Below are 19,479 nucleotides of genomic sequence, written 5' to 3' on the forward strand. Positions count from 1 at the left end.
CTTCATCACGATTATTACACCACAGACAAGTAGGATTATCAGAAATGTGAAATCGGTGTAGGTACAATTGTGTGACAATGTGACCTGTTCTGACTCTTGTTAAAAATGTTTGAACATGTGTGGGTAAGTTTTTGTACATTTCCAGGTCATTTGGTTTCTTTTGTACAGACTGTAAAATTTTTCCTTTGTCAGAAGAGAGCCAATTATTATTGTTGTTGTTGATGATGATGATGATGATGATGATGATGATGATGATGATGATGATGGCGAAGAAGAAATGGAGGAATAATGTACTAGTAGTACTATAAATATGAGAATGTTAGGAGCAATGATAACAATGAAGGACATTTGTGATGATAAACAGTATTGATGATGATGATGATGATGATAATGACAGTATTTTACAGACATGAATGATAATGACAAGGAAAACTGCAGTAAGCTTACTGTGGAAAAATTAGTCTATGTGGGAAGAGTTATGATGGGTGATAGTAAAGTACGATTTGAGAGGGAGATAGTGGTAACAGGAGTGCCTGGAAAAATCGGCTTGCTTTCATGTGTGTTGTGGGGGGGGGGGGGGTAGGATAACGAGAGAGAGATGGAATCGGGTAGAAGGTTAGTTCTCTAGTTCGAAGGATCAACACAGCATACTGTGCGACTTACCAACTTCGAGAATTAGCTACTGGCATCGGAGGATCAACACAGTGTACTATGCGACTTACCGACTTCAGGAGCAGGGAAAATGGCGACCTCTATCATCGACGGATCAAACAGAGCGAACTCACGACTTACCGACTCTAGAGGGGTTGAGGAGATGGTTGTGTTTTATCGAACAAGCCGGGATAAGTGCAGGGAGTCAAAGTCAGGAAGATGTGAGATAAGAGCGATCAGGGGAGAGAAGTGGGTGGGTTAAAGGTGGTTATGAGACTTGTAGCGAGACGAGAATAAAATAAGTTTAGGATACGTAAGATGTGAGGAAGATTCGGCTGGCGTAGGAAGGAATACAGGAGACAGGGGCACAGCTTGGCTCCCTGTTCCCGGAGTGGTGGCCATGTGTAGACACGTCCGAACAAAAGGCAACCATAGCATAGGCCTGGTTGGAAGACTGCTGCTAGTGACGGAGGACGGTTTAGAGCTATCTCTTTGCCATCTAGCGAACAAGTGAGTTTGAACTCAGGCTCCGCTGTATTTATACCGTGGTGGTTGGGGATGCTGTTGACGTCACAGTGCCTGAGGGCATTTCTACTGCCAACATGACTCGTTGCCGCGCGATATTTGCTTTCTCCCTCACAAGAGGGAGAAAAGTGAGCCAATCTGCTTTCTGAGAGAGAGAAAACAGCGACTGTCGTTTGCGCGGGTAGGTTTGAACTGTTTAAAGTAGGACGCATGGGCATCTAAACTTGATATACACAACAATCTGTCTAAGCCCTGGATGAGCCTACGATTTACAACATGTAAAAATGAATAATGCATTACACATACCCTGGTTGAGACGGAATAGCTCCCATGTTTGGCATATCTGTAGAATTTGGAGCACCACCAAGGCCCATTTGTGGTCCTGCAGCAAAGAGACTAAAATTAATATACTATAAAACAAAAAAAATGGATATTTTTATTTCTATTACTATCACTAAAGAAGCCCTTACTGGAGTTACCTCAACTTGTACAGTGACCATTACCTATAGCAAGTGTGTAACTTATATATGAATTTTTTTTCAATGCTGGTATGTTCAATTACTCTTACTTTACATAATGCGTAACATAAATAACATGACATATCAAATGGTAAATAAGCTTAAGTTTACAATAAAATTAGGTCTTTGTAAGCAGCATAAAAAAACTTTCTCTTAAGTGGCTAACTACAGCCCCTAGATCACAATTTGATATTTTCGGAATGTAGATAACTGCTACTAAGGTAAGAGGATTTTATGGTAGGGTACCCTGATCGAGGTTCTGGGTAAGGTGACAATTTTTTTAAAACAATAAAACGGGACATTTTAATATTTTTCTTAACGAAAAAAGAGACAAAAGAGGATGGTTAAATGTGGATATTTTATAAAACTTGTTTAGTCACAAATACTTAGGTTTGGAAACTAACAAACAAATTAACAAAAACTGTGTAACTTAAATTATATAGTAATACAGTAAAATCCCTCTTAACTGGCAATACCAAAACAACACTTTTGGCTGGGCCAAAAAAAAAAAAAGTTTAAATCTGTCACACTGCCACAGTCTGGGCCACCAGTTTTGCCACATTAGGAAGTTCGCACATTTTTTATGTTTATTCAGTTATGAGAAAGTGATAAAGAAATAAGCTTTATATGGCTGCAGTTTCAACATTTGGCATCATGAAATACGAACTTTCTTTTGTAATAACGGTATTTATTCAATTATCCGGCAAAATCTCGTATCCGGAACTAGCCTGGTCCCTTTGATGCCAATTAAGAGGGATTCTACTGTATTCAATTCACTCCAACCAAACAGTTCTTTAGAATTAAAGTAGCATTCATTGACATTTTGCCAATGAATGGATCTTCTTTAGTAAGTCCTTTTTATCACAAAGCATTTTGTAAAAGTTGACATATGTGTAGTTAAAGTTCACTTTATTAATCAACATAGCTTTCAAAGTTTGCACAAACAGAGTGTTCTTGTCACTTGTTCATAAACCATTCATGTAAGAAAACACTCGTTCAGTGGGGCATTAGATCCAGGTAAACAAAGAAGAAATTCAAATATTTTAAGAAAACAGAAAAAAGGTAGGTTACATTGTTCACATTAAAATGTGAAAGAATTTCTATCCAACAGCTACTAGTTGATGTTCCTTCCCACTTCCATTTTTCTAATATTTTCGATGTTATAATTATATTCTTTAATATATATATATATATATAATTATATACTCATCATACAGAACAATATCATCTATGATAGCTGAAGAAGCCACTTTGCGAATTAAATTTTGAGTCTTTTGTACATCCATCCACTGAGGTATTCCTGCCTTAAGTGTTACTCAGCTGAAGTTCCATAAATTTTCCAGGACCACAATCCATTTATTTAAATATTCAGTTGCAGTTTGATAAAAGATATGGACATACTGTTTAAATTTTGCAATTTCTAATGACAAAACCTCCTTTTCCAATTTGCCAAGAATTCATCCAACAGATGATATTATAAAGCAATCTTCATCTTTGGAAACTAACTTTTAAATAATTTAAAACATAAATGACTTCGAAAACTGTAATTGTTTGACTCACTACTCTTTGAACTGCAGAGTGAAAAGTTGATGCTTGGCTATGGCGAAAGTACAGCCATGCTTCTGATAAAGAATTTTCAAAGAATGATTTGATGATAAATGGGCATTTCTTTTCAGATTCAAAATATGATTTCAGAGAAACAAAGTCAGAAGATGTTGGACCGCAGGAAGTAAGAAAAGTCATTCTGTTTTGCTGTATACTCTAAAATTTGTTGTACTCCTGGCGTACAAATTCACAAAATTCTTTACAGGTTTCAACCCTAACAGTAAACACATAATTTTAGAATGTAGGCTTTCACCGCCAGCGGGATTAGTGTTATCCTGTCTAAAGGGCCATGGTCTGCTGCAACTGTTGTAACCATACATTTCGTCTACTACTCTGGTAGACATCATCAGTGGCGAGGCACACAGGAGCATAAAGATCTCCTTAGCGTACTGAGGAGATTTTTGTGCTCCTGTGTGCCTTGCCACTGATGACCCTACTGGTGTAGTAGATGAAACGTATGGATACAACAGTTCCTGCAGACCATGGCTCTTTAGCCCAGTTAACACCAATCCCAGTATACATATAGAAATAACAACAATTTGCTTTATTTACGGCGGCTGGGTAGCTCAGTTGGTAGAGCAGCTGGCTACGGACTGGAAGGTCCGGGGTTCGATCCCAGGTGGTGACAGGATTTTTTCTCGTTGCCAAACTTTCAGAACAGCCCCGAGGTTCACTCAGCCTCCTATAAAATTGAGTACCGGGTCTTTCCCGGGGGTAAAAGGCGGTCAGAGCGTGGTGCCGACCACACCACCTCATTCTAATGCCGAGGTCATAGAAAGCATGGGGCTCTACGTCCATGCCCCCAAGTGCCTTCATGGCATGTTACGGGGATACCTTTACCTTTTTTTACCTTTTTGCTTTATTTACATTTAACTGCTAATGTAGCAATGGTTTCTGAAGTTTCACCAGGCAAAGATTTAAGATCCAGCATTTTAACTTGAATCCTATCAGCAGGATTAAAGTACCTTCCAAGCACCTGATGTTGTTTTCTAATTAATGTGTATTGCTAGAATGACAATTTTGTTTAAAATTTTCCACGTCTCTAAGTAAATTTCTAGCTTAATATTATTTCATAGGAATATAAGTCTGTTATTTAACATTTCGGTAATTAACCATAATATACCATTGAGTTACATTACTAAAGACACCCGATTTTCACATATGCCAGTTATGTATTAGCTCAAGTGTCTTATGGAATTTTTTAACTAAAAGGGTGGTGGGATATAAAAACTATTATTATATTATTCTTCCCCCCCCCTTTCCCTCTCTTCTTTTCCTTTCTCTCTCTTTCTCTTTCTACTACTTTCAGTGTACTTTTATATCAACACATATTGTTTACTTTAATTTTTACCATATTGGAACCACCGGGAATCGATCCAGAGACCTTCTATTCAGTTGTCTCAACTTAATCACTAGTCTAGACCATAACACAATTGAAAATTCCATGTTAAAACTGTTTACAAAACATACCTTCGATAATGTCTTTCAATTAATGATACAAATGAATCGATTCATATAATATTTAAATGATTTCAACTTAAACTTTACAAACAATATTCGTATAGGGTATTACATCAAAATTTCAGATTGACATTGTGTGTACAGTAAGAGGACTAATCTAGGGTGACCAGGAATTTGAAAAAAAAAAAAAAAAATACTATAGGCTTTGGTAAAGGGAAATGTTGTCCTCATGTGTGTGAAGAAACAGTTGAATGTGTATGGATCAGTTTCGCGTTCGTGTTCGTGATACACCATACTGCAAAATTGATGGATTGGTCGTATCAGGAATGATGATCACGAACTGTTATCTTGGCCTCCACGATCTTCCGGCTTAGATATTTGTGATTTTTTGTATGGGGGTATGTGAATGATTCAGTGTTTGTGCCACCATTAAATAATAATATACCTACAGTAATTCCTTGAACCGCTTCAATCATTTGTAAACATCCTAGGTAAGACTAATTCTGCCTAACAAATTAATAAGCATGCGAAATCAGAAGTTGATCTCATTGCACCAAGTAGCGTTTAAATTAACTGAATACTTCATACTTTACTTACTTACGGCTTTTAAGGAACCCAGAGGTTCATTGTTGCCCTCACATAAGCTCGCCATTGGTTCTGATTCTGAGCAAGATGAATTCAGTCTCTACCATCATAACAAGCTGTTTTTTTATGGTGATGGGTTGTTAGGCCTTCGCCCAACCCCCAAGCTGGAGGACCATCTAAGCATCTAATTAAACTTTGATTGATTATAATTAACTCTTAACTACATTTTGTGCTGTGTATTCGGAATTCATTCATTCATTCATTTATTTTATTCCATAGATCTTACATGAGCAATGAAGCTTTAAGATGTGGAACATGTCAACATTTTACAATATTACAATTACAATTTTTACAAATTTTTATAGTTTTACAATTTAGTAATTTTCTACAATTTTTACAATTTTGTACATTTTTTTACATTTTTTTTACATTTTGGCGAGATGTAGTGAGATGAGATGAGGTCCGAGGATTCGCCAAAATATTACCCGGCATTTGCCTTTTCGGTGGGGGAAACCTCGGAAAAACCCAACCAGGTAATCAAATCAAAGGGGGTAATCAAATCAAACATTAAAAGTCATTAAATTAGGAAATACGCGAAAAGTTATACAAAATAAAGAAAAGAGTATAACTGGAGATATTTTCAGATAGAAAAGAGTATAGAGTATTTGGACTTCTAAAAGAGTAGCCCATAATATTCTTAAAGAGTATGCTATACCTGGTCACCTTAACTAATCGTTCCTACAAGATATTCACACAGTCTATCCTGGATACGACCAAACCAATTTAAGACGAAATAGGTTGGTAGGCCCTACACATATTTTTTATTAGTAACTGTCTTCCAATGAACAACAGTACGAGAAAAGACAGCGAATAAGATACGTATAAGGTGAGTACTAAAATGAAAATTAACTTACGTGTATATTTGCACTACGTGCAAAGACGATATCCATTTCATTTACAATATACGGCGGGCAAAAGCCCAATCCTTCTGTATTATGCCTAAACCGTCAAAAACCGACATAATACATAACACAGATACGAGTGTTAATCCTAAAACCCTACGTTGTCATGCATATTCCTTTGTGAGTACAAAAGCGGCATGTGAATCAACGGCGTATTATGTTTAATTACTAATATTTGAAGGAATAGGCCTATGTAATAAGAAGCAAATTTAATTATACCACTATGGTTAGGAGGAGGTGCTGGAGGGCCTCCAAATCCAAAACCTGGTGGAGGCACATTGAAAGGTGGAATAAGTGGCGGAGGTAGTCTTATGTCTCCTGGACCACCACCAACTGGAATTGCCGGTGGAGGAATAAATCCGGGACCTCTTGGAGGCATCATAGGTGGTGGCACGTTCACAGGGGCAAATCCTTGCGGCCCAGGCGGTGTACCCCCAATTCCTGGAGGTCCAAACGGTCCGGGTGGAACCGGCATAGTCCCATTTGGAGGTCCTTGGCCGCCACTGCTAGCCTTTGAAGCATAACTATGTATAAATACTCACAACACAACAAACAGGAATGATGGAGTATACACGTAACTGTACACTTACCATATTTCACATAAACTTGAACAAAAGGCCACTTGTATATAACCTCAAATTAGTATTGCATTATTCTACTCTCCGCCATATTTGCAAAACTGCAATGATTAGCGTAAGCGAACAACAACGAAACTATTGCCGTATTTTAATAATAACGGTTGAGGCTTCAATGGCTCCGAAGACTCTAGCACTCATATAGGAATCTGTTTGAACTACATGAACTCAATGTGACCAACGAGTTAGAAAGAGAAGTACTTTCTCTTTCTAACTCGTTGAATGTGACGAGCAGTAGAAACAGAGTTGCCAACTCGTCAAATCAACTGTCTCCAAATAACAATACAAAAATCACCAAAATATGAATTTTATGGATTTTACTTATTATGTGGGAACAATTGTGTTAAAATACAAATTAAAAAAGTGTGTGTGTTTAATGTCTACCCACTTCACTTGCGTGATTCGGATTCCGCATACTCCGAATACATAGCAGGACTATACCCGTTGCTTACGGGATTATACAAGCTGGCGCATAGCACGATCGAGAGTAGGTCTCTGTGAGTCATGACAATTTCTGCCGCTAGGTTCGCCTCTCTGCCCTATGAAATGATGAATAGTACCATTACAAAGCATTGTGCATCGTGAAAATAGTTCGATTAATTGTGCATTAGTGATTGAGTACGAATATTATAAATACGCCAAGCATATTACAGTGTTATTTGAAGTTTGTTCTGCTAAGTTATATTCGAAAATTGTCTGTGTTTTGCTATGTGAAGAACTCTGTACCAACAGGTCGTATCTTTATAGGTTAAGGTAAATGTCAAAGTTCTCTCATATAACAAGCAATGCTATGTTAAAAGTGGCGAATTGCATTTTCCGACTCTCGAATGATGTGACCCGAAATGTAAAATAATTTCATGCATTGTTTCACTTACCAAGCATTACTGATATAGGCCTAATGAAAATGTGAACGACGTGATGTAAACGTTGAAGATAATGTTGTTACTGTTTTCCCTTTCTCTTTTAGAAAATACCGACAAAAGTAATTAATTATCTTCATGCTGAACTTATTAGGTAATTAATGTGTATTTGTCTGTATTTTAGACCTGTGTATTGTTACGTAATTATCAGTGAATTAGGTTAGAGAACTTAACAAGGTTAGTATGAGATTAGGTAATGCACCTCAAACTGTAACTAATAATGGCTGCTGCCGAAATAGGCTGAGGTGGTTATCGTGTGAAACAAATTATATCTGGAATATCTAGTTTTATTATATACGGATACGTAAAGTTTTTTTTTTTTGTTTTAGCATGTGTTTGTAATTTTGTGAGGTTATGTCTAGCCTAATTTCTTTTTATTCTTGTATCATTACCAATACATTAATTTATTTTATATTCATTTCAGGTGTTACATCTATGGTGGCAACTCTACTTCAACTTCATCATTTGCTAAAAATTAAAGAAAACTGTATGTGTTCGACTCATTCCATCGTCATTTCTTCTTATGTATGTGAACCACGTTCGTTCTAAAAGTGCTACAATAAATGAACACTATAGACAACGTGATGGAACAATTTACAAGTTACTGTTAAAATGCTCAACATTTTCAAGTGGTGCTATACCCATTGTTTCAAAATGTACATACATATTTTTACATTTCTATAAGAGGTGTCATAAATTATTTCAGCATATTTGTAAATTCTTCAAAATTAATTCTTCTAATTAATACCATAAAGTAATGAAATAATATAGCCTAGGCCTATATGTGATTTTATACTACCGGTATTGATGTTGATCTTGGTAAATTAATCCAATTTCACAGTGTTTCTTTTGTATTGTGGTTCATAACAATTATAACAGTATGTACGTGGAAATGTTTTTAAAATAATAAATTCTAGCTCATGATTTTAAGTGGTCGTTTCAATGGGAGGTTATATTGGAAAGATGATCACAAATGGATAATTTACTGCAAGATACAAGAACTGAATATAAGTGAGTGTTCCGTTGAAAGTGAAAGTGAAAATTTCGTTTTACAAGAGCTAAGTAGGCGTACACGCACTAAAATACTACAGCGTTTACTATTACTATGCTCAATAGATTAATCAGTAGGCCTATAGAAATGTTTTCACCACTGCAAGAAAAAAATCGCGCAATAATTATACTTCTCAGTTATTGTGACGTCCGTATTTTTTTAAAAAAAGAGAGGGAAAAGTTAGGCCTTCTTGCAAATGCGTAATTATGAATTCAGGGAAATTAAAGATAATGCAGTACCTTAATTAGTTGCAATATCTTATTTAATAACAATATTAATAATATTAGGTGAAAAGGGTAGGCTATAGTGCGTATATGTAAGATGTCAAGTTAATTTATTTCCGGAAATGTTTGGTGTATGAACTGAAGTACAGAGCAGACAGACCCTCAGTTTATATGTAATATGTTTTAATATCAAGAATGACAGCCTTTTATTGTAATATAATTGAGGAGTAGAAGTTTGCAAATTACGTCTATTGTCCATAAAATATTGTACGAAGCATTTAATAAGCAATGATGAGTCCTTTAAATGTCCCAAATGGCAATGTCTTTTAAGTGTTCTGCTATGAATATATAGGGCAGAACAGCGCTCCGAGCGGCGGAATTGGCATTACGAGGGAACCACTTCAGACTCGTTTTTCAAGCTCTATGCGCCAGCTTGTATAATCTCGTAAGCAACGACTATACCAGAGGAGTAACGGCTAGCGCATCTGGTCGCGAAACCAGGTGGCCCGGGTTCGATTCCCGGTCGAGGCAAGTTAATCTGGTTGAGGTTTTTTTCCGGGGTTTTCCCTCAACCCATTACGAGCAAATGCTGGATAACTTTCGGTGCTGGACCCCGGCATTATCACCTTCATCTCATTCAGACGCTAAATAACCCAAGATCTTGATAAAGCGTCGTAAAATAACCTACTTAAAAAGAATAGCAGGACAATGACCCATTGTCGTGTTGAGTATATGGTGTACCTAAGTGATCGTGTTAGGTTCTAGTGTAGTATAGCGAATGGGTGAGAATGATGATGGTGAGGAAGGGAGAAGGGGAAACCCGGTGCTGGCACATAGCCTACTCCTGTCGAATAGTACCAAGGGGGCCACCAGGCTTAACATCCCCATCTGACGGACGAATCACTATCAACAGTTAAGCCTTCTCTTCATATGCACTGCAGAGAGATTTGGGATTTAACCCAGGCATATTGGTGCCTAATTTAGTGATTGGAAGTTGTGCACCACCATCTCTCCTAGTCTCGAGGTAGAAATTTTACATGTTCATCTCCGCCCTCACATAAGCCATTGGTTGTATTTTCGTAAGTACCTTATTCTCGAACACCCTTGACCTCCGTTCCTCTCTCAAAGTGAGAGTCCAAGTTTCACAATCATACAGAACAACAGGTTTTATAACTGGTTTATAAATTCTAACTTTCAGTTTTTTTTAGGCAGACTGGATAACAAAAGCTTCTCAACCGAATAATAGCAGGCATTTCCCATATTTATTTTGCGTTTAATTTCCTTTCGAGTATCATTTATATTATTTTGTTACTATTGCTCAAAAGTATTTTAATTTTTCCATCTTTTCATAGGTTAAATTTCCAATTTATATTTTCATTTTGTACAATATCCTGGTCATGAGACATAATCATAACTTCGTCTTTTCAGGATTTACTTTCAAACCTATCTCTTCACTGGTTTCAAGTAACATTCCCGTGTTTTCCCTACTAGTTTGTGGATTTTCTCTTAACATATTCGCGTCATCAGCATAGACAAGCAGCTGATGTAACCTGTTGAATTCCAAAACCCCTCTGTTATCCAGGACTTTCCTAATGGCATATTCTAGAGCAAAGTTAAAAAGTAAAGGTGATAGTGCATCTCCTTGCTTTAGCCTGCAGTGAATTGAAAAAGCATCTGACAGAAACACTGACCTATACGGACTCTGGTGCACATTGCACTGAGACACATTTTAATTAATCAGACTAGTTTCTTGGTAATACCAAATTCAATAAGAATATAGTTTTTTTTAATGGTTTGACTGTTTGTTATTCATTCCGTTTATTTGATAATACTTTATGTGATGATTTTAATATATTATCCATATTTAATATATGTGAATATAGACTGAATATAATTAAAAGTATATTGCTCTCTTAACCGAATCATATACCTTTTTAAATAAATGAATAACTGATGTACCGTACCCTTATATTTCCATCTTTTCTCCAATATCTGTCGAATACAAAAAAAACTGATCAATAGCTGATCTATTACGCCTGAAACTACACTGATGATCCCCAATAATTTCACGTTCATAAATATGGAGTTGATCTTTTCAAAAGAATACTTACTTACTTACTGGCTTTTAAGGAACCCGGAGGTTCATTGCTGCCCTCACATAAGCCCGCCATTGGTACCTATCCTGAGCAAGATTAATCCAGTCTCTACCATCATATCCCACCTCCCTCAAATCCATTTTAATATTATCTTCCCACCTACGTCTCGGCTCCCTAAAGGTCTTTTTCCCTCCGGCCTCCTAACTAATACTCTATATGCATTTCTGGATTCGCCCATACGTGCTACATGTCCTGCCCATCTCAAACGTCTGGATTTTATGTTCCTAATTATGTCAGGTGAAGAATACAAAGCGTGCAGCTCTGCGTTGTGTAACTTTCTCCATTCTCCTGTAACTTCATCCCTCTTAGCCCCAAATATTTTCCTAAGAACCTTATTCTCAAACACCCTTAATCTCTGTTCCTCTCTCAAAGTGAGAGTCCAAGTTTCACAACCATACAGAACAACCGGTAATATAACTGTTTTATAAATTCTAACTTTCAGATTTTTTGACAGAAGACTAGATGACAAAAGCTTCTCAACCGAATAATAACATGCATTTCCCATATTTATTCTGCGTTTAATTTCCTCCCGAGTGTCATTTATATTTGTTACTGTTGCTCCAAGATATTTGAATTTTTCCACCTCTTCGAAAGATAAATTTCCAATTTTTATAGTTCCATTTCGTACAATATTCTGGTCACGAGACATAATCATATACTTAGTCTTTTCGGAATTTACTTCCAACCCTATCGCTTTACTTGCTTCAACTAGAATTTCCGCGTTTTCCCTAATCGTTTGTGGATTTTCCCCTAGCATATTCACATCATTCTTTTCAAAAGAATAGTGGACAAAATTTTGTACCTCAATAAAAGTGATATTCCTCGAAAGTTACTACAATTAGTCTTGTCTCCCTTCTTAAGGATAGGTAAAATTATGGATTCTTTCCATTGTTCTGATACATTTCCTTTTCCCAAATAGGAAGCACAAGTTTATAAATTTCGCTAGATACCGGTAATGCACTTCCACCCTCTTGTATTAATTCTGCTGGAATTTGATCGATACCTGAAGACTTGTACTTTTTCTGATTTTCTATTGCAATTTCGACTTCAGAAAGTGTGTGTGTTCGAGTATAAATGGCTCAGCAGTTTGTAATTGAATCTCGTCCCGATCATTTCTATTTGGTCTATGTACATTTAGAAGTTGCCCAAAATAGTTTTTCCATCTGTTCAGGATTGATTAAGAGTCTGCAAGCAAATCACTTTTCTGATCCTTGATCACATTTACCCTTGTCTGATATCCATTCTTAAATTCCTTTACGCCCTTATATAAACCTCTGTTTTTATTCTTACTATTTGTTTCTGCTTTATTCAGTTTTTTCTTCAAGTAATCCCTCTTTTTATTGTTAGGTGTACGACTTGTTTCGTTGTTTCCTGTCTTAAATTGAAATAATTATCTCTATTCGCCTCAACTGGATCCTCTAAGAATTTAAATTTTGCTTGTTTCCTTCTTTCTACTACCATGTAAAAATCTTCATCAAACCACGGTTTCTTTTTCTGTTTCATAATAGCCTATATTCTGCTCAGCTGCAATTTTGATATTATCTCGGATATTTTCCCACACACTATTAACATCTAAGTCTTCCTCAACTTTGTCGGAACTTCCTGAAGCGGCAAACCTACTTGAAATTTCGACCTGATAATGTTGCTTGGTTTCCTTGTCCTTTAATTTCGGAATATTGAATCTTCTAATATTAACTTGTTGCTCTACTCGCTTGGCTACTGATAGTTTTTCTCTCAATTCTCCAATTACCAAATAATGGTCAGAATTATATCTAAAACAAATATTCTGTAAAGCAAGTAACCATGGGGACCTCTAAAACTGCCGTCTACATATAAGTATTCAGTTACAGCATCTTAAAATCTAGAACTTAAGTTTCTATATGAGTTTATTTCCCACAGAAAATGAATACTGACCTATCTTCAAGAACTGATATCATGAGCTCTACTCCGAAGTGTCAATAACACGAATTTGATCTGCAAATCTTATAACTTCTTCCAAACGTTCTATTCCCTTTTTATTAGTGAAGCCGACCAGTGATAATCTTTCTACAAGTTCAATAGTTTGCTGACCTATCTTAGTTCATAGTGGCAATTTGTCTTCATCCACTGGCTTCACGACTGGTTTCGGAGGAACTTTTGAATTCAATAACATTCTATTTCCTTGTAGCAACAAAACTTTCAACAATGTCTCCTTTATCAATTGCCTGATCATGTTAGTTCAAATGAAGATTTATCTAAAAAGGAAAGCATCAGATAAATTGTTTATTTTGTCTCTTGATTTGAGATTTATTATTTATATATAATATTTTAGACTATTCAGTTAAATAGCGCTAAATTCGATCTATGCTTTCTAATTTATGTATGCAAATATTTTTATTCATACTCCTAAGTTTAAGAGAATAGTGAAGTGCTTTGTGTGGAATGTAGGCCTAGCATCATATGGGGCAGAAACATTGACATTACAATGAAGTGAAGAGAAGCAACTAGAAGCATCTGAAATATGGATATGGAGAAGAATGAAGCTTGTGAAATGGATAGACAGAATAAGAAACGTAGTTGTGTTAGAAAGAGTGGGTAAAGAAAGAATGATGGTGAAACTGATTAGGAGGAGAAAAAGGAATTGGCTAGGTCACTGGTTGAGAAGAAACTGCCTTCTGAAGGATGCACTGGAAGGAATAGTGAATGGAAGAAGAGTTCGGGGCAGAAGAAGATATCAAATGATAGATGACATTAAGATAATGAATCATATGCAGAGACTAAGAGGAAGGCAGAAAATAGGAAAGACTGGTGAATGCTGGGTTTGCAGTGAAATATTGGGCAGAACACTATGAATGAATAAATGAACTCTTAAGTTTGATGAATTAAAAAAAAAGTGCAGAAGTTACTGTGCTCACAAATTCTATTAAAGCTGAACTCCATTGTGCTACAGCCACACAAGGCAAAAGGGCCAAGCCAAGCACCGGCCATCTAGTAAACTGTGGAACTAGCAGACAGGATAGGAGTGCTGCAGGTCAGCGCTGTTGAGTCCTCAAAGGTGTTACTGATCAATTCAATATGTACCATAAACTGGGGTAAAGAGGATCACATGTGGTAAAGTGGATCATATGTGTATTGTTAGATAAGTCAGCGCCACATGGTTCACACATGCAAAGAAAACTATTTTTAGTGGCACTTATAGAAGAAAGGTTTTTTTTTTCATGTGTGATCCATGTGGCGCTGCCTTATCTAGGCAATACACATATGATCCACTTTACCACATGTGATCCTCTTTACCCCAGTTTACGGTAATTCAACTTCTCTTATAACCTTTATGTTCGAAGGTGCTTCACACAATTTAATGCAATTAAAACATAAAGCTTTTAAAAGTTTAACATGTATTCAAAAAGGATGATGTACCTTAATTTCAAGACTTCCAACTGGAAAGTAAATATTTCAAGATAGAAACAGCAATATGCAAATGTTGAAAATAATCATCTGTGTTCAACAAACTGGACTGAAGAGAATCCCCAACATACCAATCTGGAGCTGTTTCCCAATTTTACAACTTTATATTTTTCTGTCGGTCTAACAAAATACAGACTTCTTGTACGTGTTTCAACCCTCAAATTTTCAGGAGCTATGTATCAGAAGTCCCTCTCCCCAGATAACAGCGCAGCACAATACATTCTCTTACAAGAATATCATGAATTAATCTAAAAAAAAAAAAAAAATCGAGAGTGACGACTTTGTGAATATGTCTATCCACCCCTGATTAAGCTAAAATTGAAAAGTTTTTTTTTATGTTGAGACAGCCCAAGTAAAAGATTAGTTGCCTGTTTTCCCTGAACTAATAACAAAATACAAATGGAGTAAAAATTAGATTCTGTTCCAGAGCTCTACCAAAAGTTGGCATGACTTATTTACCTACTTAGCTTCTAGCTGGTTATATGTACTGACAACAAAAGAAATATTGAGGGGTAAAGTCAATTTGGGACCAAGAATAAGCTATTTCAATCTTCTTGCCTAAACTCTCTCACAACCTCATGTGGCATCTTGAACATGACATATTTACAACTGAATGACTCTCGAAATGCATTTCCTTTAATTGTATGTTGCAGCATTCTAATAAATGAATTCATCCCATGGTTCTTCGAAGAAATGTCCCTCGACCTTAAATATGTTTATACGAATGGCATTCAATTCATTTTCCTTAAAAATTTGCCTTCCTTTCATAGCGCTTTAGTATTTTACCGTGGACCAATCACAGATTACTACCCAACTGCAGTACCAGTGCAAACTATGGAAGCTGGGAAATATTATGTACAGTGCATTTTTTCATATATATATATATATATATGTATATGATCTAGGATTTTACTAAAGTGTGTCGCAAAGTTTACATTAGGCAGATTACTAGGCATTCTATAATTTGACTTAATTTTGACATCAGTTAATTGTAAGTCGCCTGCTTTCACAACTTGCAAGAAATTATTTATTGCAAACCAAATTAAAGTGATACTTTACTTTGATATCAGCTAGTTGTACTTGTGTGTCGTCTGCTTCTACAACTTGTCAGAAATTACTTTGGTGACTGCTAGAGTTCTCTCCAATTGGAAGAGGACTCCCAGCAGATTTGTTCAGATCAAATTACTGCACATTTAAAGGGCAACACTAAAATTCTTTTAATCATTTATTATCATAATAACTGCTGTCTTAAATTGACGGAGCATACTGGGAATTAAATAAACGCTATGAAATGTATCATAAAACAATTTTTATCTCGAAAAGGAAGCAAAAAAACGAGCGAAATTATATATTTTTTTTTTGCCTGAAATAACTCGAAGAATAACCCCCTGAAATTAATGACATTACTTACGGTTCACTCTATATATACATAAATGAAATATAAAGGTTTGGTACAGTGGCTTAGATCTTTTTAGGTCTAACAGCTACAGATAAAGCTAAGCCCTATCATCCAAATTAAGTCTTGTTAGGTCCTATGCTATTTTTTGGGGAAAAATATTTCAAATAAAACTGGAATTTCGAGAGTAAAGGGACACGATCAGAATAAATTCGAACATAATATTGTATTACTCCAACCTTGCTGATAAGTCATTTTTTTTTTTCCAGTGGCAGGCACTTGTCTTCTGTCATTCACCCATGCATCTTCATCTAGGCCAGTGTGCAAAGGGTAAGCGGTGCCGTCCTGTGTGCACCACCGTGCAGCAGGAAGAGGTAGAGAGCATACCTGCTAGCAACTACGAGTGTACCATGGTGCACTGTGTTTTCCACGGGTAAGAGATGCTAGCCCCAGGGTGCTATGTGCTGACGACCCCTGATCTAGGCTATGCGCAGAAGTTGTTGTAGATCTCAGCCACAATAGGCACTGTCCTTGGTACACCATTGGAGGTGAACCACATAGCAGCATACGATGATGATGATGATGACTAAAGGAGCAATGGTGGAATGTCGATAGGGGAAATGGGAACACCTACACTGCAAAAATCTACTACCAAACACTGTCTTTGTACACCATAAAATCCACTTGGATCTGCCAGGGATCAAACACAGGTTACCAGCATGGAAAGCTGATCTAGCCATATGGGTAACAGTGTGTCATATGAGAAGAGATATATATATATATATATAACGGATTAATTAAAAATGTCACTTTCTGCACTGTGTATCAATGCTGCTGCTATAACATATGCGAGTTTAGGTTTTTTAAAACATATCATTTCATCTCTGTTTCTTATTGCTACTGACTAATCAAATAACCAGAATTTCTACCAAGGTTTCAGAGCTCGCACACAGTGGTGGTCTTATGGCCAGTTTTTCCAAGTAATGTTTAATTTGGCTTAACAAATGTTAAATTAACAGCTGGTTTATTTTTAACGTTTTGTTAAGATGTTTTCCATTTTTTCAACATAATTTTGTTTAAAATAACCAACACTTAACTTTAACTGTCGTTAATACTATTCTAATTACTCAACAGTAGTTGGTAATGATTTTGCATATATATATAAGACAATTTTTTATTGGCTGATATTATTATTTAAATTCTGTACTGTAGAGTGTCATGAAATATGTATAAAATCATAACCTGTTACAGTAGCCATGATTCATACAGTAATGAAAGTTGCATTGACTACTATTGAATAATAACAATTATTATAAGTGTGGTTATATTATATAATGCTAAATATGAATTTCTGCTTAGAAAAATCTCAGCATTATGACCACCAGGTGACAATAATTACACGAATGTGTGTGTAGTCAACTGTACACAAAACCCCGAGGAGAATTCCGTATCATATAAAATTCTCTAATTCAGGTCCATGTATAAATTATATGTAATTTCGTCCTAAAGAAGCAATTGCTGCTGAAACATTTTATTATTTACTCAGTATTATTGAAGTACTATTGACATCGGCTATAGTTGAAGAGCCAGTAACATAGAATCTAGAGTTAATAGTAGCTGGTGAATTGGAACAAGTGGCGTATTTCTGTTTGTAGGATATTCAAATCTGACTTCAATTTCTTGCCACGTTGAGATCTCAATATTAAATGGATAATAGCTCAGCATCGAAATAAGCGTCAGTATGATAATCAGTTGACTTATAAAGATTATCTTCCCTATATTAATATTCCAAAAATATCTTTTAAATTATATATTACCAGTCTTATGGCCGGTTTCACAAAGCTTCATTAAGGTTTTAATGATTCATTAATTTATTTACTGGTTCATTAAATCATTTTTATATCTCACCAAGCATCTTTAGCCTAACGAACCAGTAAAACTACCATTAAATTTAGTGATAGAAATTTCCGTCTTTAAATTTTTAATTATTCATTAGTTGCAATATAAAATGGCGGAACGTTTCGACGCAGAATTGTTATATCTGGAACTGCTCGAAAATTAAGAGTCAAATGGAGATAATATTAACCATTTAAAAAACGATCATTTTGAAAATTTGAGTGAAACAAAAATTCACAAAAGATACTGCGTCACGAAGATCGTGGTACCGGTACTCAAAATTTTAGAAGAAACTGATCATAGGTTAGAATATCATAAAAAACAGCTGAGACAAAGCTGAGACTAGTCAACTAGGTAACATACAATTGAGTTTTATTTTAAGACATGAAAGTGATTATTATAACTACATACCTAAGAAATATTAGTAAATTAATACATAATGTGCATTCAAACATAACAAAACTTAATTGGTATATTAACTTTCATTTATTAGAATTATATTATAGCTAGCAATAATATATGTTTGCACTGGCTTTAAAACAGAAGCGAAAGAGCTGGATTCTTGGAATTTATAATTGTTTTCTTTCCGATGGAAATTTAATTTTCCAGCAGGATAATCACCCCGCGCACACCGCCATAAACGTTCAAAGACGGTTCATGGAAAAGCATGAAAAAGTGGAGGATTGACAAATATCGAGACATCCCACCTCAAAATCCAGATCAGTTCTGGGATCAAGTTCTGGCTACCTGGGAAGATTTTGCTAAGGACCAGAACTATTTCCGCGACCTGGTGGATTCAATGCCCTGAAGATGCCAGGCAGTGATAGACGCCGGTGGCATGTGGACAATGTATTAGATCCACATGTGTATTTCTTTTATTTTTCTTTAATTTGTTTGTTTATCTTTGTTTTATTTCGGGAAGAAAATTGATCTCCTAAGAGTTTTTTAAATTCTCCTAGTGGAGCCATAGTTGCGAAATAATTCGTTCCACTACACAAAATTAAAAAAATAAAGAAAGGTAACATGTATAAAAATTAGTTACGTTAATAAAAAAAAAGTTATCACTGAGCATCGAACACGGGCCCCAGAAATAACAAGCCAACACGCTACCGACTGCTTCATCGGAGAGCCATGACGTAACAAGCGTGACGAGGCACATATAGCTGCTCGGCTTGAAGTCTACGGAGACAGCGCACATGTAAACGTACTCGTGTAAATATTTTAATGTTTAGTACTAGTTAATGTTTCATTTGGACTGATTTACTGAAGCTTGGTAAAACCGGCCCTTACTCTAAACATTCCTCAAAGAGAAACATAACATGTTATTTTCACAACTTTTGTCTGAACAGCTGTGGTGTTGCCATGTTCAACTGTTTGTTAAATGAGTTAATGGCCTGAAATCCTACATTTAAAGTTAACAAACAATTAACAATCTATTAAGCCAAACTGG

At 35.9% G+C, this 19,479-nt stretch overlaps 1 protein-coding gene across 1 annotated transcript in view; it reads right to left on the reverse strand.

Moving 5' to 3' along the window:
* Positions 1–7,035, reverse strand: part of Prp40 (pre-mRNA processing factor 40) — a 79,024-nt gene extending 71,989 nt beyond the window's left edge. The window contains exons 1-3 of the mRNA XM_069847780.1: positions 6,898–7,035; positions 6,527–6,818; positions 1,483–1,558 (exon numbers count right to left, since the gene is read on the reverse strand). Of these exons, the coding sequence (XP_069703881.1) occupies positions 1,483–1,558; positions 6,527–6,818; positions 6,898–6,900 (371 nt within the window). The 5' untranslated portion in view covers positions 6,901–7,035. The remainder of the gene's footprint in view (positions 1–1,482; positions 1,559–6,526; positions 6,819–6,897) is intronic.
* Positions 7,036–19,479: the final 12,444 nt, after the last annotated feature.

The sequence above is a fragment of the Periplaneta americana genome, chromosome 15 (assembly GCF_040183065.1).
Source record: "Periplaneta americana isolate PAMFEO1 chromosome 15, P.americana_PAMFEO1_priV1, whole genome shotgun sequence".
NCBI classification, from domain to species: domain Eukaryota; kingdom Metazoa; phylum Arthropoda; class Insecta; order Blattodea; family Blattidae; genus Periplaneta; species Periplaneta americana.